Source organism: Tachysurus vachellii, chromosome 8 (genome assembly GCF_030014155.1).
Source record: "Tachysurus vachellii isolate PV-2020 chromosome 8, HZAU_Pvac_v1, whole genome shotgun sequence".
Taxonomy (NCBI): domain Eukaryota; kingdom Metazoa; phylum Chordata; class Actinopteri; order Siluriformes; family Bagridae; genus Tachysurus; species Tachysurus vachellii.
The window spans coordinates 16,533,869-16,556,511 of NC_083467.1; the positions used below are offsets into that span (position 1 = coordinate 16,533,869).

General features: G+C 37.3%; 2 protein-coding genes across 9 annotated transcripts in view; one reads left to right on the forward strand and one right to left on the reverse strand.

Annotated features, from left to right (window-relative positions):
• The window catches only part of osbpl6 (oxysterol binding protein-like 6), a 42,794-nt gene extending 30,268 nt beyond the window's left edge, over nucleotides 1-12,526 (forward strand). For all 6 annotated transcript variants that reach the window (XM_060876579.1, XM_060876584.1, XM_060876583.1 and 3 more), the window contains 11 exons: nucleotides 186-317; nucleotides 1,046-1,133; nucleotides 2,328-2,581; nucleotides 3,626-3,763; nucleotides 4,525-4,588; nucleotides 5,058-5,136; nucleotides 5,337-5,481; nucleotides 5,599-5,743; nucleotides 5,839-5,965; nucleotides 7,917-8,039; nucleotides 9,780-12,526. In XM_060876579.1, the coding sequence (XP_060732562.1) occupies nucleotides 186-317; nucleotides 1,046-1,133; nucleotides 2,328-2,581; nucleotides 3,626-3,763; nucleotides 4,525-4,588; nucleotides 5,058-5,136; nucleotides 5,337-5,481; nucleotides 5,599-5,743; nucleotides 5,839-5,965; nucleotides 7,917-8,039; nucleotides 9,780-9,888 (1,404 nt within the window). In that variant the 3' untranslated portion in view covers nucleotides 9,889-12,526. The remainder of the gene's footprint in view (nucleotides 1-185; nucleotides 318-1,045; nucleotides 1,134-2,327; nucleotides 2,582-3,625; nucleotides 3,764-4,524; nucleotides 4,589-5,057; nucleotides 5,137-5,336; nucleotides 5,482-5,598; nucleotides 5,744-5,838; nucleotides 5,966-7,916; nucleotides 8,040-9,779) is intronic.
• Nucleotides 114-21,225, reverse strand: prkra (protein kinase, interferon-inducible double stranded RNA dependent activator). Of its 3 annotated transcripts, none has more exons than XM_060876588.1 (8): nucleotides 21,097-21,225; nucleotides 19,740-19,912; nucleotides 19,103-19,184; nucleotides 17,777-17,855; nucleotides 17,434-17,551; nucleotides 16,997-17,091; nucleotides 16,726-16,888; nucleotides 114-306 (listed from the first exon to the last, which is right to left on the reverse strand). In XM_060876588.1, exons 1-8 carry the CDS (start codon nucleotides 21,108-21,110, stop codon nucleotides 278-280), a joined length of 753 nt encoding a protein of 250 aa, XP_060732571.1. In that variant the 5' UTR covers nucleotides 21,111-21,225; the 3' UTR covers nucleotides 114-277. The 3 variants fall into 3 exon arrangements, with proteins under 3 accessions (XP_060732571.1, XP_060732570.1, XP_060732569.1); XM_060876587.1 differs by lacking the exon at nucleotides 114-306 and adding an exon at nucleotides 7,595-7,951; XM_060876586.1 differs by lacking the exon at nucleotides 114-306 and adding an exon at nucleotides 15,702-16,106.
• Nucleotides 21,226-22,643: the final 1,418 nt, after the last annotated feature.

Here is a 22,643-nt window from a genome sequence, read left to right on the forward strand (position 1 = left end):
GTACAAACACTCTGCTCTCAACTCATCACCATAAACTTCAGTTCACTGAACATTAACCTGAGCCTTAATTGACTTCAGATTAAATCATCTGTTAACGCTGTTATATTTTTTTTGGATATTTATTTGGCAATAATTTTAGGCCTCTGTGAATATATGTGTATTTCATGTGAATTTGTGTCTAACAGGCAAGTGAACATGTTGGGATACCTCTCACTCAGCAGGCCTCCAATGAAAGCAGACTCTCCATGTCTGAATCTGTCTCTGAGTTCTTTGATGCTCAGGAAGTGCTGCTTTCAGCCAGCTCATCTGAGAACGAGGTACAGTAAGAGGGGATGGGGTAGAGTATGTGAATTGATAGGTTGGAGGAGGTGATAGTGAGAGGATTGGTTGAAAAGGAAAGGACAAATTTGTTAAGGGTAGAGAATGGTTTAGATTAAACAAAGGCTTGGTGTGAGAAGGGTATGGATGAGTATAGATGGGATGAGGTAAGAGGATGGATAAGATTAGGCAAGAGTATGGATGGGATGAGGTAAGAGTCTGGATGGGATGAGGATGGGTGGTATACGAGGATGGGTTTTAACTATTTTTTTTTTTTTTTTTTTTGAAAGCTAAAATAGGCAGAGTATTTCTTTTGGTTAACTACAGTAATGTTTGCCGGAAGGTCCTCACAAAGATAGTAAATCCAACCTGTGTGTGTGTCTGTGAGAAGAGAGAAAACGTGAGAGAGATGCAGTAGTGAGGTGCACAGTGCTCTTTAAGTGCTCTGGATTTATTGATTAGGTCACTATCAGGAGTTTAAAAATGCTGCATTGAGTTACTCAGTACTGTAGAGTGCCAGTACAGCAGACTTGGTACAGTACATGCGCGTGCGCACACACACACACACATACACACACACACACACATACACACACACACACACACACACACACAGAAAAAGCTCAATTAGTCAGCACTATATAGAGAATGAGTCAGTATGCCGTGATAACTGAATAACTTAAACCAGTCCCTCCCTTGTTTCTTGCTCTCTTTCCCTTTCCCACAGGGCTCTGATGATGAGTCTTACGTCAGTGATGTGAGTGATAACATTTCAGAGGACAATGCCAGCGTTACAGATAACATTTCCCGACAAAGTAAGCTCTAACCCCTGCCTGGTCTCCCCCCTTTTCCCCTCTCTGTCTCTTATCCTTGACCCAAAGCACTCATGTCCATTAGAGAAAGTGGCTAATACGATCTAAGGGCACTCATTTGTACTGCCTTCTAACACACACCCAGATCTTCATGTATATTTAATTCAAGAAGCTTTTTTGTTCTAGCTTGGTTCTTATGCAGTGAATGCTGTGATGTTGACTGTGAGCAGTGTTACTATGTTAGAAAGTCAATCCAGTCTAGAAACACTGATTAATCATTTATCATTTAATTCTAATCTTATTATGTATCTGTTATTAGACCTTTGCCATCTAGAGTCTGTCCAGTAAAGCAACATAAAAAGGGGACCTTCACTCTATTCATTTTTATTAAAAGATGTTTTTCTAGAGGAGTATTGTGGAATTTTCTTCACCTGTGATGGGAAAATGATAGGAAAACCAATGGGAAAGATTATGATATCATATGGTGTATGCCTCAGTTCTGCTGTTCCTCAAGCATGACAGTATAATCTCTGCCTATCTGGAAGAGATTATACATGGAGAGGTTGTGAATCCAATCTCAGGCCGCAGTGCCCATTTGGTTGAGAAAGATCAGAGCCTGAAGAAGGGAAAGAGTCTGAAACCATTGGCTTTGAGGTGTAACGCCATATCTTCTACTTATTTGTTACCTCCAATAATCGTTCTGTTAGGAAGCAATCTAACAGCCTTCTATCTGAGCTGAATGAAATTATAAGCTATATTTATATAGTGTCCTCTTATTCTGTAGATTTATATTTGTTATTTGTGATATTTATAATATTTTCATTAGAGTGTAGACCCCATTATCATATTACAAAGATCTATATCTGGATATCAGTGTTTACAAAAGATCTGGTGTTTATATCTATCGTTTTTTTCTGCCTGAAAGTCACTATTTGGACTTATTTTATTTTAATTGCTTGTTATTTGCCATGGAAAGGGTTGTGTTTCAGAGTCATTTACAATGTTTGGTGGAAGGAATAGCTTGATTCTGTCATACATAGTGTTGTGCTGTAGGGGATCTGGTTACGTTCTGATTACAAGATAATCCTTAAGTGTCTGTACCTGTAGTTTATCTTGTTTAGACAAATAAAAACGATGTTTAGGTATAAATTAGCCATTACTGTTATATCCATGACACCCTATACTTCATCCCCACAGTGCCGAACGGAGATGTGGCTGGGGGCGTGTTTCAAAACGGGAGGCGTTCATGTCTGCCTGCTCCGTCTCCCGACACCTCCAATATTAATTTGTGGAATATCCTGAGGAACAACATTGGCAAAGACCTGTCTAAGGTGGCCATGCCTGTGGAGCTGAATGAGCCTCTTAATGCTCTGCAGCACATGTGTGAGGAGCTGGAGTACACCGAGCTGCTAGACAAAGCAGCTGAGACTGAAGACCCCTACGAACGCATGGTGAGTTTTAGAAATCATTCACCAAATTGAGATACTTAAATCATAATATGTGCATTGTAATATTTAAATACATTTATTACGCTCTTTGGAGTTTTAGAATAAATGAATTGTGCTTCACTTGATTTCTTTAAAGGAACCAGGCTCATGCAGTGAAGAAGCAGTCATCTGTTTAATGCCCGTTTTAAGTAGGCCTAGATGGCCTTTTTTATTTTGTCATACTTTATCATGTAACATATCAGATAGGGCTCTCGACTTAGTACTGCTTCTCTGAAATGGTTTTAAATAACATTCAGAATTGTACGTAACTGATACTTGGCTCTGTTTTCTGCAGACTGTGCCCTGTGTGTGTAACTGTTTGAATAGAGCATAAGCACATGTGCAGTTTTATTACCGACTCCTCATTACACTTGCTTGACTATACTTAGTACTTAGACCCTAAAGGTGGACAATTTGATAGAATTGGTCATTTACAACAGCAAACTATCTCACAAATACAAATTGTATAGAGTCTTTCAACCTAGCATAAAGTAAGGCCAAGGAAAAGCTGTGCACTTTCTACAGCACTAGGAAGCTGTAGAAGTGTGATGAGACTGAGTGGAGACTAAATCTCTCCCACATACTCACATACACACAACAGAGCGATGTCACCTATGGAGGAATGAATATTGCCCACAGCTAGTCAGATCGTGTGTGTGTGCGTTCTTAGCCTCATTAAGGTTTCTCAGCTTCATTTTATCCTCAATTCAGCCTCTGTGGCCCTCATACATACACACACACACACACACTTAATCACTTTACATGTTGTGTCCTTTAAGGTGACATTTCAGTTAAGGCTTTAGATTCATGTCAGAATTCCACCAGCTTCATGATCCTCCTCAGAGATCTCACTATGATCTGGAGCTCATTTGATTTCTTAAGTGGGTTTTTCTTTCCTTGAACCTTTCTATAGTCATTCAGTCAAGCATGCTTGTCAGCACTAATTTGCTGACACTAATGATTTGCTTAGCTGTGTCTGGTGTGTATATCCTGCTAATGTGTGTGTAGGCGCTGGTAGCTGCGTTTGCTGTCTCAGCGTACTCCTCCACATACTATCGTGCAGGCAGCAAGCCCTTTAACCCCATCCTGGGAGAGACATACGAATGTATTCGAGAAGACAAGGGTTTCTGCTTCTTTTCTGAACAGGTAAGTACAATCTTCAACTTGCGTGTTTTTTACTCCTTTCTCAGTTTATACAGTCCACATTAACACAGCTGACATACGTGCAAGCAGCAAATCACGGTGATGTAAATAAAGTAGGATGTTTAGAACCAGTGTCAAATTCACTGAGAGAAATGTGTTATTGTAACGGCTCTACCGTTATTATGTAACGTCTCTTAGTGTAGCTGTGTGGTTTTGTGAACACACACGCGCACACACTTGTGCATGTCCATAAAAAGCTCCTGTCCTCTGGTAGTGAATCTCCTCTGCATAATTGTAGAGGACCTGTGTCAGCAGACTTCAGCCCTCTGACTCTGACCCTGTGTGTGAGTGTGTATGTAAACTCGCCATCCATGTTATTGCACATTCGTGCTGTCATTGTGATAACCAGCCAATTATGTGGCAGTAACACAACACAGAAAACACAGATGACACATGATGAGGTTTGGGCAGCCAGGAGTGATACAGAAAGTAAACATAAATCAAATTCACCGGTATATTTATTTTGTCTTCTCACACAAAGTTGGAACAGATTTATTTATTAATTGTAAATGCGTTAGTTTTACAATTACTTTTTTATTATTATTAAAGACCAGAATTTGTTAGATAGGTTTAGTTCTCTCTAACAGATATAACAATCGTTTTTTTTGACTTAATGTAAAATGTTCATAAGGATGTTATAAAAGGCTTTAAGCAGAACATCTAAATGTTAATTACTCTGATTTGTGTAATTGTTCTGTGTTCAGGTGAGCCACCACCCCCCAGTCTCTGCCTGCCACTGTGAGTCTAAAAACTTCACCTTCTGGCAAGGTAAGACTGAATTATTCATTTGCCTTCTTAGGCTGTTCATTGGCCAGATAGTTTTCTCTTGTTTTTTATTCATTTTTGCCTTTCTTTGATTATATCTAAACTGGACATTGAATAATTGTCTGTGCTCAGAGTAAAGTCGTACAGTAATCCTCAAAAGCAAATGGGTTCTGTTCTGTGTGGACATGTTTTTAAATCTTGTAGGAAATCAAATGTCCCCCACAAGGATAGGAATGTCGTACACTTTTGACCTTGTTGAGAAACTTAGCAAGTCCCCAAGAGGCCCCCATTGTTTTATTTTGTTTATTTGTTTGTTTTTTAACAAGAATTGCTTTTATTTAAAAATAAAAATAATTTTTAAGCACTTTTCCAGCACAGATACTGACATTTGGTTAGAGTTATGTTAAGGTGTAGGCATAATATTAATTATTAAGGATAATAAGGCAAATGTGTGTTTCTAATAATGCATTAGATGTCAGATGGAAGAATAAGTTCTGGGGTAAGTCTATGGAAATCCTCCCCATTGGCACTGTCAACGTCATGCTTCCCAGGTACGAAAAACCACATTTGTGTATTAAAGATACACATTAATACACATTTGTGTATTAAAGATAAACAGTGATAATGAAGTCATTTCCTTGCAGCAATTATTTTCTGTTTTAAGAAGAATACATGCTTTGAGGTTAATTGTCCTTACAGGCATTGATATAAGTTTTACTGAGCCTTAGATTAATTGGTATGCTTTGTGCAGCCGTGGTGACCATTATGAGTGGAATAAAGTGACCACATGTGTGCACAACATTCTGAGTGGTAGAAGGTGGATCGAGCACTATGGAGAGATCACAATCCGAAACACCAAGAGAGGTGCCTGCATCTGCAAACTCACCTTCATCAAGGTATTCAGCCACCTCATACATACCTTCTCACTTCTGTCTCCCTTCTGTCTATCTCTTGATTTCCCTGTCTTGTCTATTTTTTCTTGCTTCCTTATACATGTCTGTTTGTGCACATAGGGTAACTACTGGAGCTCCAATGTGAATGAGGTGCAGGGTTTTGTGATGGACCAGGAGGGGAAGGTGGTCCACAGGCTCTTTGGGAAATGGCATGAAGGTCTTTACTGTGGTGTTCCACCCTCCGCCAAGTGTATCTGGAGACCAGGTATTTTGAATCCAATTTACTTTATACATTGGTGTATTGCTTGATTTGATGTTTTTGCAGTGCAGATAACTGGAATGTTAAATGTGCATTTCCAGGCTCGATGCCTACAGACTACGAGCTCTACTACGGCTTTACCAGGTTTGCTATTGAGCTGAATGAGCTTTGTCTGGAGATGAGGGAGCTGCTGCCACCTACAGATGCTCGTTTCCGACCAGACCAGAGGTACACTCACACTCACACACTCACACACACTCACACTCACACTCACACACACACACACACACACACACACACACACACACACACACACACACACACACACACACACTCACACTCACACTCATGCATACATGCATACAGACATGGGTACTTACCTCTTAACAGACCAAAGACACACACACTGGGCCTTGTTCAAATAATATTTAGTGTCGTGATATTTATATTTTTAAAGACAATACCCCACATTTAATCCTGAGCTTACCACAGATGCAACACAAAGTTACAAAGTTGTGGTGGAGATCATTCCTTTTCAGTGTGAGCTAGTAAGCTACAGGTGAAGGGACTATTAGCAATGCAAAGCTGATAGGGAGAAGGTTGTTAAAAAAAGTGATTTCCAGGTCCATCCTACACGTTTCCCAGACTGTCACACATACACATACACATTGGAGTCCAAAAGTCCAGAGCACTAGTAAGAGTAAAAGATCTTCTATTTTGCTTTCTTTTCTAATTGACAACAGTTTTTTATTACAAATTATATAATTGACAACAACATGTATGAACAAATCTCTGGAAAATTGTCCCTAGTGTGTGATTGCGTGAGTGAATGAGTGTGTGTGTGCCATGCGATGGGTTGGCACTCCGTCCAGGGTGCATCCTGCCTTGATGCCCAATGACGCCTGAGATAGGCACAGGCTCCCCGTGACCCGAGGTAGTTTGGATAAGCGGTAGAAGATGAATGAATGATGAATGAATGTATGAACAACTAGAATATTTGAAATATGCACATACGTTATTATTTACATTTACATTATTTACTGTCCAATGTCACCCAAATGAGGATGGATTCCCTTCTGAGCCTGGTTCCTTTCAAGATTTCTTCTTCATATCATTTCAGGGAGTTTTTCCTTGCCGCCATCTCCTCTGGCTTGATAGGGATAGATTTATGGTATTTTAAATTTTAATTTAATTTTAAAATAAACTTTAATTGTATATATTCTATTTTTATCCGTATTTTTTTCTTCTTATTATTATATATTTATTTATGAAACAAAAGGAATTGTTAAAAGCGCTATACAAATAAATTGAATTTGAAAAAAAAAAAAACAAATTGAAAAAAGTTTCTAAGTTTCTTACTATTTAGTAGGTTCCGCTTTAGCTTTAATGACCGTGTACGCTCAAGCTTGCATGGACTCCACGAGTTTGTGTAAAATCTTATGTTCCATTTCAGGTCAAATTCCTCAGAGTTGTCTGACTTGACGCTTCAACAGAAGAGATTAGGAAAAGATGACCTTCTGTAAAAAGCAGCTAACATGATCAATATCAAACCCACTTATGTTTATATTTCCAATTTCAAATGAAAATCAGTCATATAGTTGTGTTCTCACACATTGTGTATTCTGTAGCAAGCCTGTAGGAAGATCATCTTTTGCCTGGATAATACACTACCAGTGACTCTGTCAACAAGTGGTTGTAATTTGGTTGGCCTAAATATACATACGTACACGTGCGTGCACACACACACACATACATACACACACACAATTTGGATCTGATCATAACATACACAGACACAATCCTTAATCTCTGTGGATATACAAATCAACCCTGTTACACACAAACTCATACACATAGGGTCTCCGTTCTCATGACTCATTACTCTGCAGTCAAAGATGCACTGTCATTGTCAAAATGCTACTGCCATCTTCTGGAGGAATCAAGCATCATATTACAAATGTCTGTTTTTATCAGATTGGCTTCCTAAATATTTGCCTTCTGGAAGATTATGTTGTTAACGATATGATGGGGCTTCTGGCTTTCTGGCCTTTCTCAGGACTTGTTAGAGGCAGTTTAATATAGTAATGTCACACCTCGCTGGAAAGACCACAGGGCCTCATTACTGTGAGTATGCTGTCACTGGCTGAGCTGTAGCACACCACCTTATCCTCTTGAACAGGTATCTGGAGGAGGGGAAGCTGGAGTTAGCTGCAGCTGAGAAACAGAGGATTGAGGAGCTTCAGCGGGCGAGGAGGAAGTGGCACGAAGAAAACAACACCAAACATCAGCCACGCTTTTTTAAGTGAGTGTAGTATCATATCTCATGTTTTAAACACACATTACAATAAATGGATAAATTAAATTAAAAGGGGAAAATCCAATGGATAATCTTCAGTCACTGTGTAATCGGATGTAATCGTTCATAAAAACACAAGTATATAGTGTATACTGGAGTTAGTATTGAACATATGACAGAAAAATATGATTGCACTGTAAGTTACACTATATTGCACTGTAAGTTCTATGTAAGAGTTTGACTCAAATTTAGCTTGTTGTATGCCATTATGTCAGTTTAATAGGGTACGGTGTGGATGTAAAGTTTACGTACCCCTTGCTGAATCTGCAAAATGTTTATTTATTTTCTTTTTCAATTAAGGTTGATCTTAATAATTGGATTTTGTTATTTATTTAGTGCTGCTCTGAATAGTCCACAAGGTACAATGCTAACTGAATTGAATTGAAACAAATCTAAACACAATTTCTTTAAAAATCTTATTTTCTCATTTAGTACTGTGTTTCAGAAGCTACCCACTATATTTACATGTTTCCCAGAATGCAAAATATGAACAGTTTGATCATCCCGTACAAAAGCTTGCACCCTCTGACTTGTCTTGAGCACCAGTGAATGTTTGCATGTTTTTGTAATAGTTGTGTACAAGTCCCTCCATTGGGAAAGTGTAGAAAGATGGATCGCAACATACAGCCACTGTTGGAAAGGGGTCAGAAGATATGCAGAAGATGCTGAAAAGCAAAAATGTGCAGGATATTTTGCAGAACAGTAGGCAGTTTAACTCATCTGGACAAAGAAGAGACTCACTATCACAAATCATAAAAACAGTCACTGATCATCTGGGTAACAAAACCACATTAGTGTAAGTTCAGTTATTATTGTGTCTTGTGGACTATATATATAAGCATTGGTTGTTACATAGCTTATTTAGGGCAGATCTAAATAAAAAATAAATTAAATGCAATTTTATTATCCCTCTTATTATCTATTTGGCATATGTATGGATATGCATATACATAATATGGATATTGTGCATAATGCATATGTATAGATTATGTGTAAGTGTATATAGGATTTTTGGGGTTTTTACAGTTTGCATATTCATTTTTTGCCTGTGCCCTTGTCTGTTGTAAGACACAGTTCCACAGTTTCTCTGTGGAACCGCAATGTCAATGGCCTCCTTGCCTGACGTCAGTGCCTGACCTCACTAATGTTCTTGTGGCTGAATGAGCACAAATCCCCACAGCCATGCTCCAAAATCCTTCCCAGAAGATTTGAGGTTATTATAGCAATGAAGGGGAGATTAAATCTGGAAGGGGATGTTTAAGTAGCACATATGGGTATGATGGTCAGGTGTCCACAAATATCTGGCTATATAGTGTTTATAGTATAGTATAATATAGCTATATAGTATAGTGTTTATTCAATACAGAGGACAGAAATCAGATTATCACTATAGGCTTCAGGTTATTTTTAAATTGCAAGCCACTCCAGACATATTTAGATAACTATTACGGAATGCTGTACAAATTGAATGGTTAATTTTGAGGAGGTGGTGGTTGGGTAACACATGAGGTCATAGGGTCATAAAAAAGGTCTTGAAGGACACTAATAACTACTGTATTCTGTTATTCTTAGCATGTTGGTGTTGTTCCTACAGAATAGACGATATCGGAGCATTGAACATATTTGTGCCATAGCTGCTTAATGATGTCCTTTACTTCATCAATTTTCAATCTGATTTATTCACAGAAAAATAGTAGACTCAAACCAGAGAGAGAGATGGGTGTCCAATAACACATACTGGGAGCTACGTAAGGATCCTGGCTTCAGTAAGCTGGAAAACCTTCAACTGTGGTAGCATCTAAAAAGCTTGTATAAAACATATCACCATTGCTACAGACTTCAGAAGCTTTACCTATGCACAGTACGGCTTACATTGAAGCGCAGCGGCACGGGACTTTACTGACGGCAATCACGCAGCTCCCGAGGGACAGATAAGGACAGATTCTGCACACGCTGCCCCGATTCTACCTATCCACAGTTTCTCTTACTGTAGTGACATACAGAGACAGGGTTGTTGTCATAACAACGGTTTGGGAGTTGTAGATCTGTCCTGTTGAAGCCCGTCAGGGTTCCCGTCACGCCCTTGCCTTAACAAGCCGCTTCATAATAATCCAATTTTATGCTTTTAGTGAAATCTCTTTTATTTCTTCAAATTTAGACCGGCAGTGTGAATTTTATCTCTTGGTTACATAGACAGTATCTACAGAATATCCTGCATGTTTAGATGGCAGCTTTCATTGGCATATGCTATACCGACTTTGTTGACATATCATTTGTAGTTTTGAAATGTAATGGTATTTTTGTAAGCTGTCAGAGCTGAGAACCTCATTGCCAGCGCAGGGACTATACATTTGTCCCAAAAGCAGGGCACATATAGACCAGCCAGTTCTTTTCTTTTCATTTAGCACAATCTGCTATCTTTCAGCTATATAGCTACTCTAATGTAGAATTTCTTAAGTGACACTGGTTTAGGAAAAATTAGAGCATTCTGATCCAACTGAGAATCTGCAGCCTAAATGTGTAAAAGACCCCAGAGACATGCGGGCACTGTGCAGTAAACCTGTCAGCATCCCTGTTTATAGCATCTCTTTCATTAGACCCAGACAGAAGACATTTAGCAGGTTGTATACATCAAACACTAATCACAATAAAGGTCAGATGCCCATCACTCCCTAGGCACATGTTCTCAGCATATCCTTTTAAAAAAGCTCATGTGGTCTAAAGGTTTTAAATGTTTCACATTTGAAGGATTGTACAAAAAAATATATATATATGTGGAATGTGAATGTAAATTGTTCTTCCATATTGCTGGGTGTGTGTACCAGGTTCAGGTTGCTCACAGTAACAGCTGTTACTACATCAGTGCCACCCCTGACATGAGGAGACTTTAAAACTAATAAGAATATAGATTTAAGGTTTGACCTTTTGTCTTACTCACTGAAGTCATAAAGTAGTAAAGAGGTTACTGTAAATTTGTTCTAACTCTAAAAATCTCCTCAAACCCTTGTTTAAGAAGTCTGCTTAAGCAGATGGCTTATTGCTGATTTCACGTTGTGGGCAGTGTTTCGAATCCATCTCTGCTTCCAACCAAAGACGAGTTTTTATTTTTGAATTCCGTGCAAATTTCCCAGTGTTTATTTTGTTGTGTGAATGTTTCTGTTTTGAAATCCTGTACCCACCAAAGCATATTGTAGGTCTTAGCAATGATCCATTGATTTTTAGCATTGCTTTATTGTTTTATTTAATATTTTACAATGTACAAATTTCAACACACTGATCACAAAATGTATTTCCTTTAAGAAATTGTTATTGTGTTTTTCATGCCCGGCTCATCGGGTGTTTGCCTGTGCCCAGTGGCTGCACTGGATTTACATGCAGTTCTTTCTGTTAAACAAGAGCCACAGGAGATAAAGACAGGTGTTCATTTTAACAAGTTTATATAGATTATAGGCAGAAAAAAATCCTCTTTAGAATATTTGGTAATTTCACTGGATTACCAAAACTGTCACATAAATGTAGAGTTACATATCTCTAAACAGAAACTCTCACTAACAATATCAGTGTATCAGTCCTACTTGCTGTGCCTTATTGCATCTATATAAAACTAACACAGTACTGCACTATAATTATAATGCGTGTTAAGTACTGAACACACACTGTATACTATATACCAATGCACCTTTTCCCTGATCCAGCGCTGCTGTCTGTATCAGCATTCAACATTTTATTTCTGCATAATCTAATTCCTAAACCTGAGAAAAAAACAGGCATCAGTCCTTTAACAGGCGCTGAGTCAAAGCAAAGGCAAACACCACACATTCTTATGTGCAATATATATGCAATCAGTGCATAGTGGTTTTACTGAATCTGTCAGGCAACCTGAGGGACATATTCACTGTAGCATACAGTGCAGTTCAACGTTATAATTTTTTCCTATTCACAGTCACCAGCATGAGGGACTGGATATTCAACCAGGAGTCTAATCATTTTTTAATAACTAAAACATCAATTCTAGTAACAAATAATCCCAGGTACAAATATTTCAGTTTGATATTCTAGTCAAATGTACATAAACATGAAAAATAAAATACAGCAACAGCACAGAAAGAGACTGTATCTCATTCATCCTTTATCATTGTTTTCTACATGCATGTGTACATGACATAGCCTGCCAATGGACGTCGCTGATGCCTTATAAAGCTGTTTTATTTCAGTAGCAGTTAGTTTTACAGATTTATTTATTGATTTTCATTATATCCAGTCCGGCAGACGACACACTGCTGTAAGTGGCGTGTTCTAGCTGAATAAATCCATTTTACAACGGGTCTCATCTGACAAAGTGCAATTGTATAAATGCATATTTCTCTTTCCATGATCACTGTACACCGCTGCTACCTAGTGCTTGTTCCAATATACCTAACTGCTGGAAATCACTGTGGCTCAGTTTTATTCTTTATAACACACACACAAACAATATTTTCATGTACATTGTATGAAAACATTCGAATAATTTTGTCTTTTCCTGATGTCAAACTGCAGTGCCTAGAAGCAATTAAGCTAGGCAGAAAGGAACAGTATAGTCTGTAATATAGAACAGCATTTTATATTTAGGCCCATCTCACTGTCATACACTCAAAAAAGCCCTTAGGGAACGTTTGCTTAATTTGCGTACTAAGCAAAGAATTTCTAGACCGTTCATCCATATCTATAGACTCTGCTGAGTCAGTAAGGTACAGCTGATGGGCTGTGAAAACCAGTGTGAACCAACCAACTAAACATTGTATCCAGTATTGACAAAATAAACTATATACGTGGTGTGATTTGACACTTAGTTGAACAATTGATCAGCCAATCAAGCGAAACAAAATATTAACTAAAAAAAAAGATCTCTCTCCAGTTTTCAGTTTCACAACGAACAAAATCCGAGTGGTTTATCATTATCTATGCTTTGTATTATTCTACTGGTATTGCTTCAGAAATGGATATCTTAAAATTAAAAATTGTGTCATTTCTATTTGTTTTTAAATAGGAACATTTTAACACCCTGCCTGTTATGACGAGAATGAGGACTCGGAACGCAAATTTGAAAGAAAGCATGGATCTTCACAGTGTAAATAAATATTTCACACACACACAAGAGCAGCAAGACCTGGTCAGTTGAAGTCTTTCTGCTCTGTACCACTGGCTCTTACAGCTTAACAAAAACAAACAAATAAATAAAAATAATAATAATAAGAAAAATAATCTTCACTGAGAGATGTTTTTTTTAAAGCATATATTTACTTTCATTCATTAAATTACCCACTTCTTCTCCAAGACTCCTCTTTCTTTTCACAAGCTGCATTCCTCCCACCACACGTCTATTTAGACTAGAATTTAATTGTAACTTGCTTTTTATTTAATGCAAAATGAAATTAGACACATAAATTGGAACACACCTTTACACCATCAGTGAAGACAGCAGTTCAGCAGGGAGCTTTCAGTTCAAACTTTCACACAACTCCTAGAGTGCTTAAGATTAAATATGTCAACATAAATATCATTACATTTCAATATTAAGGGAAACAATATATTCAATATTAAGGGTTTATTTGATGTGTGACAGCCAACAAGAAGTATAAATAGGTTTAATTCTGAATTATGTGTAATAAAAATGAGTGAAGGATTTACAAGTAAATACAAATAAAACAAAGATTTAAATATTATATATACAGTTGAGGCCAAAATTATTAGCCCCCCAGGAATTTTGGAACATTTTCCTAAAGATCTTTCCAATTTTTGTAGCATTGATAAAACTTGATATAATCAAACATTCACCAGTGCTATTTAGTAGCTTTTGGTACATTTTGAAATATAAAATACATGTATAGGCTTGTTTTATAATCAAATATAGTGAAAATGGGGTGGTCAAAAATATTAGCCCCTTGTGAATATTTGCTTTCAAAACACACCCAATTAATCAATCAGCTTTCAAAACACACCAAATTAATCAATCAGTTTTCAAACCACACCTGTGCAGTCAACTGGCTTCCTAACAATACCTGGGCATTCAATCAGCATTAAAGGACTCCAAGGAACAGGGCACTTGAACACATTATTGGGAGAGACTATTTTTACTCACCATGCCAAAGACAAAGGAAATCAGTCTTGAGCTCAGAAAGAAGATAGTGGAGGCTCATGATAAGGGGGAAGGTTATACTGCCATTTCCAAGCGTTTCACAGTGTCTACAACCGCCGTACGTTGCATCATTGCCAAGTACAAGGAGACAAATTCTGTAAGAAACAAACCTGGGCGTGGTCGTAAGCGCAAGATTTCAAGAACCCTGGAGAGGAAAATAGTCAGAGATATCAGCAAGATGCCCCGGACATCTGCCAAGATGATTGTTGCTGACCTGGCCTCTTCTGGAGTTGATGTTTCAAGGAACACAGTTGTGAGGGCTCTTCATCGTGGTGGGCTTCAGGGCCATCGTCCCAGAAGAACCCCTTTACTCAAACAGCGGCACATCACAGCTAGACTGAGGTTTGCCCGTGAACATTTGAAAGGTAAAGATGAGTTTTGGGAGTCTGTGCTTTGGTCTGATGAGACTAAACTGGAACTGTTTGGGCACATGGATGTTGCTTATGTTTGGTGAAGAAAGGGCGAGGCCTTCAACTCTAAGAACACAGTTCCCACTGTTAAACATGGTGGTGGCAGCATCATGCTGTGGGGCTGTTTTGCAGCTTCAGGCACAGGGAGCCTTGTTCGGGTGCATGGCATCATGAAAAAAGAAAATTATGTTGACATTTTGAGGGATAATATGCAGAAATCTGCTCGTAGTCTAGCCTTAGGTCAACGCTGGGTCTTCCAACAAGACAATGACCCAAAGCATACATCGAAATTGGTCCAACAGTTCCTGAAGGATACCAAAACCAAGGTCCTGGAGTGGCCCGCACAGAGCCCAGACCTCAATCCTATTGAGAATTTGTGGTGAGTGCTCAAAGTCAATGTCCATGCTCGGAAGCCATGTAATTTGGACCAGCTGGAGCAATTTGCAATGGAAGAATGGGCTAAAATCCCTCAGGAAACCTGTGCCAACCTAGTAAAGAACTACTCTAAGAGGTTGTTGTCAGTTGTGGCTCAGAAAGGGTTCACTATTGACTATTAATGACCGGGGGCTAATAATTTTGGACATTTCATTTTTGCCCTTTCTTGTTTCAACTCACTATTTCAATTAAATATCCTAATCAAACTTAATGGAGATTTTGTCTTTGTTATTTTGGAAACAAATACACTATAAAACACTTGTTGTTAATGGTCATTTCCATGGAGAAATCAAGAGTTTTGTCTAATTTCATAAGGGGGCTAATAATTTTGGCCTCAACTGTATATATTCTTGTACAATATTTGACATGTTTTATTTTCACATAAAAATATAAACCCTTCAGGATCAGCATACTTTATAAAATAGTTCTTCACTCCAAATTTCCTGATGTTTGCCCCCGAGCTCGTTATATCAGATAAAGCCTGGTTGACGTTCTATAGACTGTGAAAGCCTATAAAGAAACCAGATGATGTTCATGTAGTGGTATGGTTCTAAAATGTGAGCAAGTGTTCAAGAAAATGTCTGGCTTGAGGCTTTGATGAGGGAAAATTACATACAACACTCAGAACTCTCTCTCGCACTCTCTCTTTCACACACACACACACACACACCCCACTCCTGGACAGCATTCCATGATGCCTAGACATCACACGCCATTCAGAAAGAAAATAAATATATAAATTAATTAATTTCTCACAGTAGGTCAGAGCACACATATAGACTTGAATCAAATTTGTTTCAAATCGATGCTTCACTTAAAGCTTAGCAGGTGATTATTTGCTGCTGGCCATAATCTTAATGTACTGCAGGGCATTATGAGCTGCATCATTGTGTGCATTACTGCAGGAGATTCCTGTACCATGACATACGGTAACTGGCACAGTGGACAGCTCAGCCAAACACTGGTACTGCCCATTTACTGTAAGTTCACCTGCAAAACACACACACGTGTAAATCAGAACTCAACAAATATATATCTACACATCTTGTTCCTATCTTTTTATCTTTCTTCCCTGACCAGACACTTTTTTACATTTTTAAATTCTAATAAGTAATTTACAAGTTAAGTTTCAGTGGTAATAGCTGCACCTGAACTGAAGATTAACACTTCAGGCTTCTTCCATAAATGTTAAATAAATGTTTTTGTACAGACAGCTTCAACACAGCAATAACTACATGTTGTTCTTTTTTAATTACTATATACCCCTTCAACATTATGTGAGCATTTGCCATGCAAGTGCCAGTGAATTAATCCATATGAAAATGCTGATAAACTGTGTTGAAGTACTAGTTAACATTTAGGATTTAGCTCCAATTTGTCAAATCAGCTATTTTATTTTCTGCAAAATTTGTTGCTATGACTGATTTTTTTCAGTGATTTTCTACAAATCTGTGATTCTCTAATTGCAGTCTTATTATCATAAGAAGAAGCTTTTATTTGTCACATATACATTAAAGCACAGTCAGATTCTTTCCTTTGCATATCCCAGCTTGTTAGGGGGATGGGGTCAGGACACAGAGAAGGAAAGTATGTGAAAAACTAATCTTACCTATGTCAAAATATGTGACCTCAAAGCCCTGCTCCTGAGATAACTCCAGCATCGTCTGTACATAATCCGTGTTGGGAATACTGAGCGGATTTCTCTTCAGTAACAAAATCTTCTCTAGTTCCGAGTTCCTCAAGTTCTCCAAATATACATGTGGCTTTGGATTCTGCAGAAGATTTGACGCAAAAGGAGACAGATCTTCATAGTTCAGCAATGTACTGAGTTAAAAAATATAAATTCATTAAAAATTGAATCAGTGAATACTAAATTTTACCCATCTAATCTCAGTAGACCCTGAGCGACTTTGTAGTTTTTCCAACATCTTTTCTGCTGCTACTCTTTTGGCATTCTTTTTAGAGCTGCCTGTACCTGGTTGGACAGTTTAGATCAGTACAGTCAGAGGAATGTTATAGAAATTATAGCATATTTTTCCCCCATTATCAGCTTTAAAGTGTTGTTAATGTTCATAGCTATAAAACAGGATATATTTTGACATATTGTTTGACACTTGCATGTTATTCTTCATGTTACACTTATATGCAATAACATACCCACACTGTAATTTTAATACTTCAATTGCATTTAAGATTGTTATAACCATGTTGGCACAGTCATTAGTTCATGGCTGCCTTTTTCACTGCACTATGCATTCAAACTGGACAGACACTGGACAGAGAAGATTTGCTTAAGTTCACAAGGAAAACAACAAACCTTTTTCTGAGAGCGTCTCCAAACGGCAAATAACCGTAAACTCTTTTTTATGATCTGGACCTGCTTCTGAACATACGATGTAAACTGGCAGACGCCATGACCTCTGCATCGCCAGCTCCTACATAACAGACACAATCTGTATGAGAATGAATGCATAACTTACAATAACCCAAATAAAACACACAATGTTGCTTGGTGAAACAAAGAGCATAGAAAAAGTTAATCAAAGTTGCTCATGAAAAAACAAGGAAATACTACAATAATAAATATTCTGCAGTTATTACAAGCATTGAGTGTTTCACTAAAAGAAACAGTGGTGGTGTAAAGCCTGGTTAGTGATTACCTGCAGTATTCCTACTGGATTAGGCTGGTCGTTTGCTTCAGCACCACAGTCATTATTTTCAATCCTTTGACTTTTAGGGCTTTGGAAGAAAAGAGAAATATCAGATGAAACCATGGTTGTGTTTCACTATGCAACATTTTTTTTTTCCAAATCTCCCTGCTTTTTTGCACCGGGTTGCAGACTCCACAGAGACGGTTGCCAGAGCTGGTAGTCAAGACAATAAACAGTAAACACCTTCAATTACAGCAAGTAAAATAAAAAAAACTTTGGTTATTCTATCATCAGCTGTGACTGTATGACAATGTAAGTAATCATTTGTTTATTTTAGTTTGTGAATCTGAATTTATAACAATGCCATATTAACTGAGAGTTTTACGTTTTATATCATTATGTTTGATTAACTGTTTATATTACATGTTTTATGGTTTTATTGAAAGAAAATCAATTGTATATTCTTTCTTCATTTCCTGTTTTGTTTTTTAGCAATTCTTTATTTGTTTTGTTCATGTTGCAGTGTAATATTATTAACATTCATTCTCTCATGGTCATTGTTACTAGGTTACATATCTGTGTAGTGTAGTGTAGCTTAGTGTAGTGTAGTGTAGTGTAGTATTGTGTAGTGTAGCTTAGCGTAGTGTAGTGTAGCGTAGTGTAGCTTAGTGTACAGTAGCTTAGCGTTGTGTAGTGTAGCATAGTGTAGTGTTGTGTAGCTTAGTGTAGTGTAGCATAGTGTAGTGTAGCATAGTGTAGTGTTGTGTAGCTTAGTGTAGTATAGCTTAGTGTAGTGTAGCGTAGCGTAGCTTAGTGTAGTGTAGCTTAGTGTAGTGTAGTGTAGTGTAGTGTAGTGTTGTGTAGCTTAGCGTAGTGTAGCTTAGTGTAGTGTAGTGTAGCTTAGTGTAGTGTAGCGTAGCTTAGTGTAGTGTAGCTTAGTGTAGTGTAGTGTAGCTTAGTGTAGCAAACAAAAATCTAAACTGAAGATTAATGCAGAGTGGCTGTTGACCAGAGAATAAAATGATCAATAACATGTAGTGTATTTTGAGATGATGTTAACAGCTTACTAACTGCATTACACCCATTTCATTTTGGACATCACAGACACAATGTTAAATCTCATAATCAACTTGATATGCAAACTCCTCACCTGTGCCTGTTCTGTAAATCATAATTTAAAAAGCATATTAAAACTTGGACTGAATGTGTTCTTTTAAATAGTCATATTAAGCCAGACTGTGAAAGTCCAAAATCTCACCAATACAAGTACAATTAAAATTCAGAATACAAAAAAATACTCTCAAAGCTCATAACTGGTATCTACTATGTACTCACCTATTTTCAACGTCTAAATCCAGTGTTTTCAAAGCCGCCCTCGCAGCCTCCTGTTTAGCAGCTTTTTTAGAGAGCCCGTGGCCTATGAAGTGAAAATTGCGTGAAAGCGATTGAGTGAAAGCGTAATAAAATGTTGCTTAAATATTTGGCATGTTGTGTAGCAGATTTTCTGTTATACCCTTTTAAATTTTGTTTAGTGGTTAAATAAGCTACAAGCTGTTTAACTGTAGCTAATACTAAAGTTATTTTTATTTTTTTAAAAAGTTAAACAATCTTGTCCTGCATACCTCTGACCAATACAGGCATAAGATTCATTGTTTAATCTGTACAGGTGTATATGTTATAGTCTGACTTGTACAAGTCAATGAGGTTTAGTGTGTACAAGTGTATGTCTTTTAACGTAGGTCTGACGTGATGAACCTCGTGGGTCAGACTCTAGACAAACCTCATGTATCAGAACAGGTAAGACTAGACATACCTCATATACACCAGTACACTGAGGTAGAGTCTGTATATGAGGTAGAGTCTGACCCGTACCGTTTACACAAGGTTTATCTCAAGTCTGGCCTGTTCTGGTGTGTGAGGTTTATCATGAGTCTAACCCGCACAGCTGTGTGAGGTCCAGTGCAAGTCTGACCTGAACAGGTGACATCCCCAATGGTAACACTAAAGATGAAGAGCGGTTGGTGAGCTTCTCCATCTGCTCTCTCCATCATGTAAAAAGGCTCACTGCCAGTTTTTGTGCCATACTCGTAAAGCAGCTGAACTGGTGTTTTATCAGAGGTGACATGTTGGCTTGCCAGAGCCAGGCTGAAATTTAAAAGACGTGTAAATGTATCTGGTTACAGTCAAATAAGACTGTAGAACTGTAGAACATTAAACAAAGAACAATGGTTAGTGTTAATCAGTACATTTGATTCAACAATTTTGATTAAATTAAAAGTACATTTTGATTTCTTTCCACAAGCCATAAGACTCCTTAATAACTGAACTGTACTGAGCACAAAACACACACACATCAACTGTATGGACTGCACAGACCAATACCAAATACACACACTTCCAATATATATCCATCAATCTGTTTACATGCTGTTTTCCCACACTTTTGGCTCTTTGCACAACATACTGTCTCACATTTCAGTCGTTTGCTGTTTTACACAATCCTTTACAATATCTCAGGTAACTGCTGCTATAACATTGTGTTCATTCCAGTATTTCTGTACAGGTAATATTGTTTGAACATACAGTATTTACACTATTCAGCGTTGTTTCTGTTTATTGTCTTTTTTGTTCTGTCTTGTAATTTTTTTGTCTTTCTGTCTTTTTGTCTTGTCCTGCACTGTTTGCACCAGGCTGCACAATGCACTTTATGCATCTAGGACTAACTTACTAAGTCCTTAGTTTTTTTATGTTTTATGTAGCTTCATGATCCTGGAGAAACGTTGTCTCGTTTCACTGTGTACTGCAACAGCTATATATGATTGAAATGACAATAAAAGCTTCTTGATCTGACTTGACTTTAGATTAGACAGCACACAAGCTGAGACCTCTCAGTTCCAGCACAGTAACTTGTAATGCAATCTTCAAGAATCCATTTCAAAATGTAAATAACTACCATTTACACTAACACACCGACCCCACAAACTGCAAGAACAGTCAAACCTGCTGTATTCACTGCTACATGTTTTAGTTAATGATGCTATCATTTATTTATAATCTAATATCATTTTTACTAACAGCTGGATGAAACTCTCTCTGTTCAACCTGCTAGCAAAATTAAACGTCTTCATATAGTATGCTTATTTATTCTTCTAAATCCAGGCCAAATTAGTAACTAATTAAAGTTAGCCTCAGTTAGCTAGCAAATTTAAAAACCTAGCGTAAACATTTAGCTAGTTAGCAAACACATCTGTAAGACTGCAAAAGCACTAACTGTCATCTTAAAATGCGTAGAACTCATTAGGAATTGCCATAAAAAATGTCAAACTTACTCAGTTTCAGTCATAATTAAGGCGATAATCACAGACAGGGAACTATTTTGACATATTAGTTAATACCGAATTTTTCAAGCCTGCAATCCGCAGCACCCAAAAAAAACCGTCACTTTGAGGCTGGGGGCGTGTTCAGAATTGTAACCAATCAGAACATGACTATTGTAATTGACAGACGTTTAAACCTATTACTCTTCTGTATACGTTCCGCGCTTGAGTGACGCATTGTTTATGTTACATCATGTACTGTACATGTAGTTTGGATAAGCGACCAAGCCAAAAGTAGCACAAGAGCACCATTTTAAATTATTCTGGTTTTTAATTGTAGGGTACGGAAGCGTATTGCATTCACTTGAGTAAAAAAATCTACTCTGTTTTTCTGAATTAACGACTTAATTATCTCAGAATTATGAGATAATTTTTCAGGAAATATTTTTTTTGCTCTGTTTTTCTGAATTAACGACTTAATTATCTCAAAATTATGAGATAATTTTTCATGAATAAAAAGTTTTTTGCTCTGTTTTTCTGAATTAACGACTTAATGTGGATTGCATGGAAGTAAACATGTCCCGCCTTTCAAGTTTAATCCGGTTTTATTTTACTTTGGGTTTGAGACATTGGGAGATACTGCTGTCTTTAAGTAATATAAATGGTGTTGTTATTAGTGCGTCAACTTTGCGCAGACACCTCAAGACTTTGCGCCTGTTCAGACAGTGAAGCATACCATATCGGTTCAACTGATTAAACTTGAAAGGCGGGACATGTTTACTTCCATGCAATCCACATTAAGTCGTTAATTCAGAAAAACAGAGCAAAAAACTTTTTATTCATGAAAAATTATCTCATAATTTTGAGATAATTAAGTCGTTAATTCAGAAAAACAGAGTAGATTTTTTTACTCAAGTGAATGCAATACGCTTCCGTACAATACTGTACGCTTCCGTAGTAGGGACTTTAAAATTCAGCATATAATTTTTTTTTCATGACTGCTAATTAGGCCATAGTCAATTTCAGACAGCTTTTTTTTTTACATTTTACAGTAGGTCTTTTTGCAAGTCAATAATCATAATATATACATTTATTTGCTGTCATTTTACTTTCTATTAGTTGATTACTCAATACAGCTCTGATAAGAATACTATTATATTATATTATATTATATTATATTATATTATATTATATTATATTATATTATATTATTATTGAATACACTGCAAAATAATTTCTGTTATTATTGCGACATAAAGGAAGATTATCACCCTTGACATTGTACCACCTCAATAGAGCAGTAAAGTAAAAACATTCAGTTTTTCACACTTAACGCCTGTTATGTTATCAGAATCAGTATCAGAATCAAGATCAGGTTTATTGGCCAAGTGTGTTGACACACACAAGGAATTTGGTTCCAGCTGTTAGTGACTCTCAAAAGTACAGACATAAATAACTCTATACTATACAAGATAAGACAATACAGACTATACAAGACAATGCAGATGTGATACAATATAGACAGTATGAGTATCTGAATACAGAATATATGACTGATC

Coding starts and splice junctions, on each gene's coding strand:
- prkra (XM_060876586.1), bottom strand. Junction 16,889..16,996: donor GGTCTACTGAGATTAGATGG/GTAAAATTTAGT, acceptor AATCTTCTGCAG/AATCCAAAGCCACATGTATA. Junction 16,107..16,725: donor GGTCACATATTTTGACATAG/GTAAGATTAGTT, acceptor TGTGTTTTGCAG/GTGAACTTACAGTAAATGGG.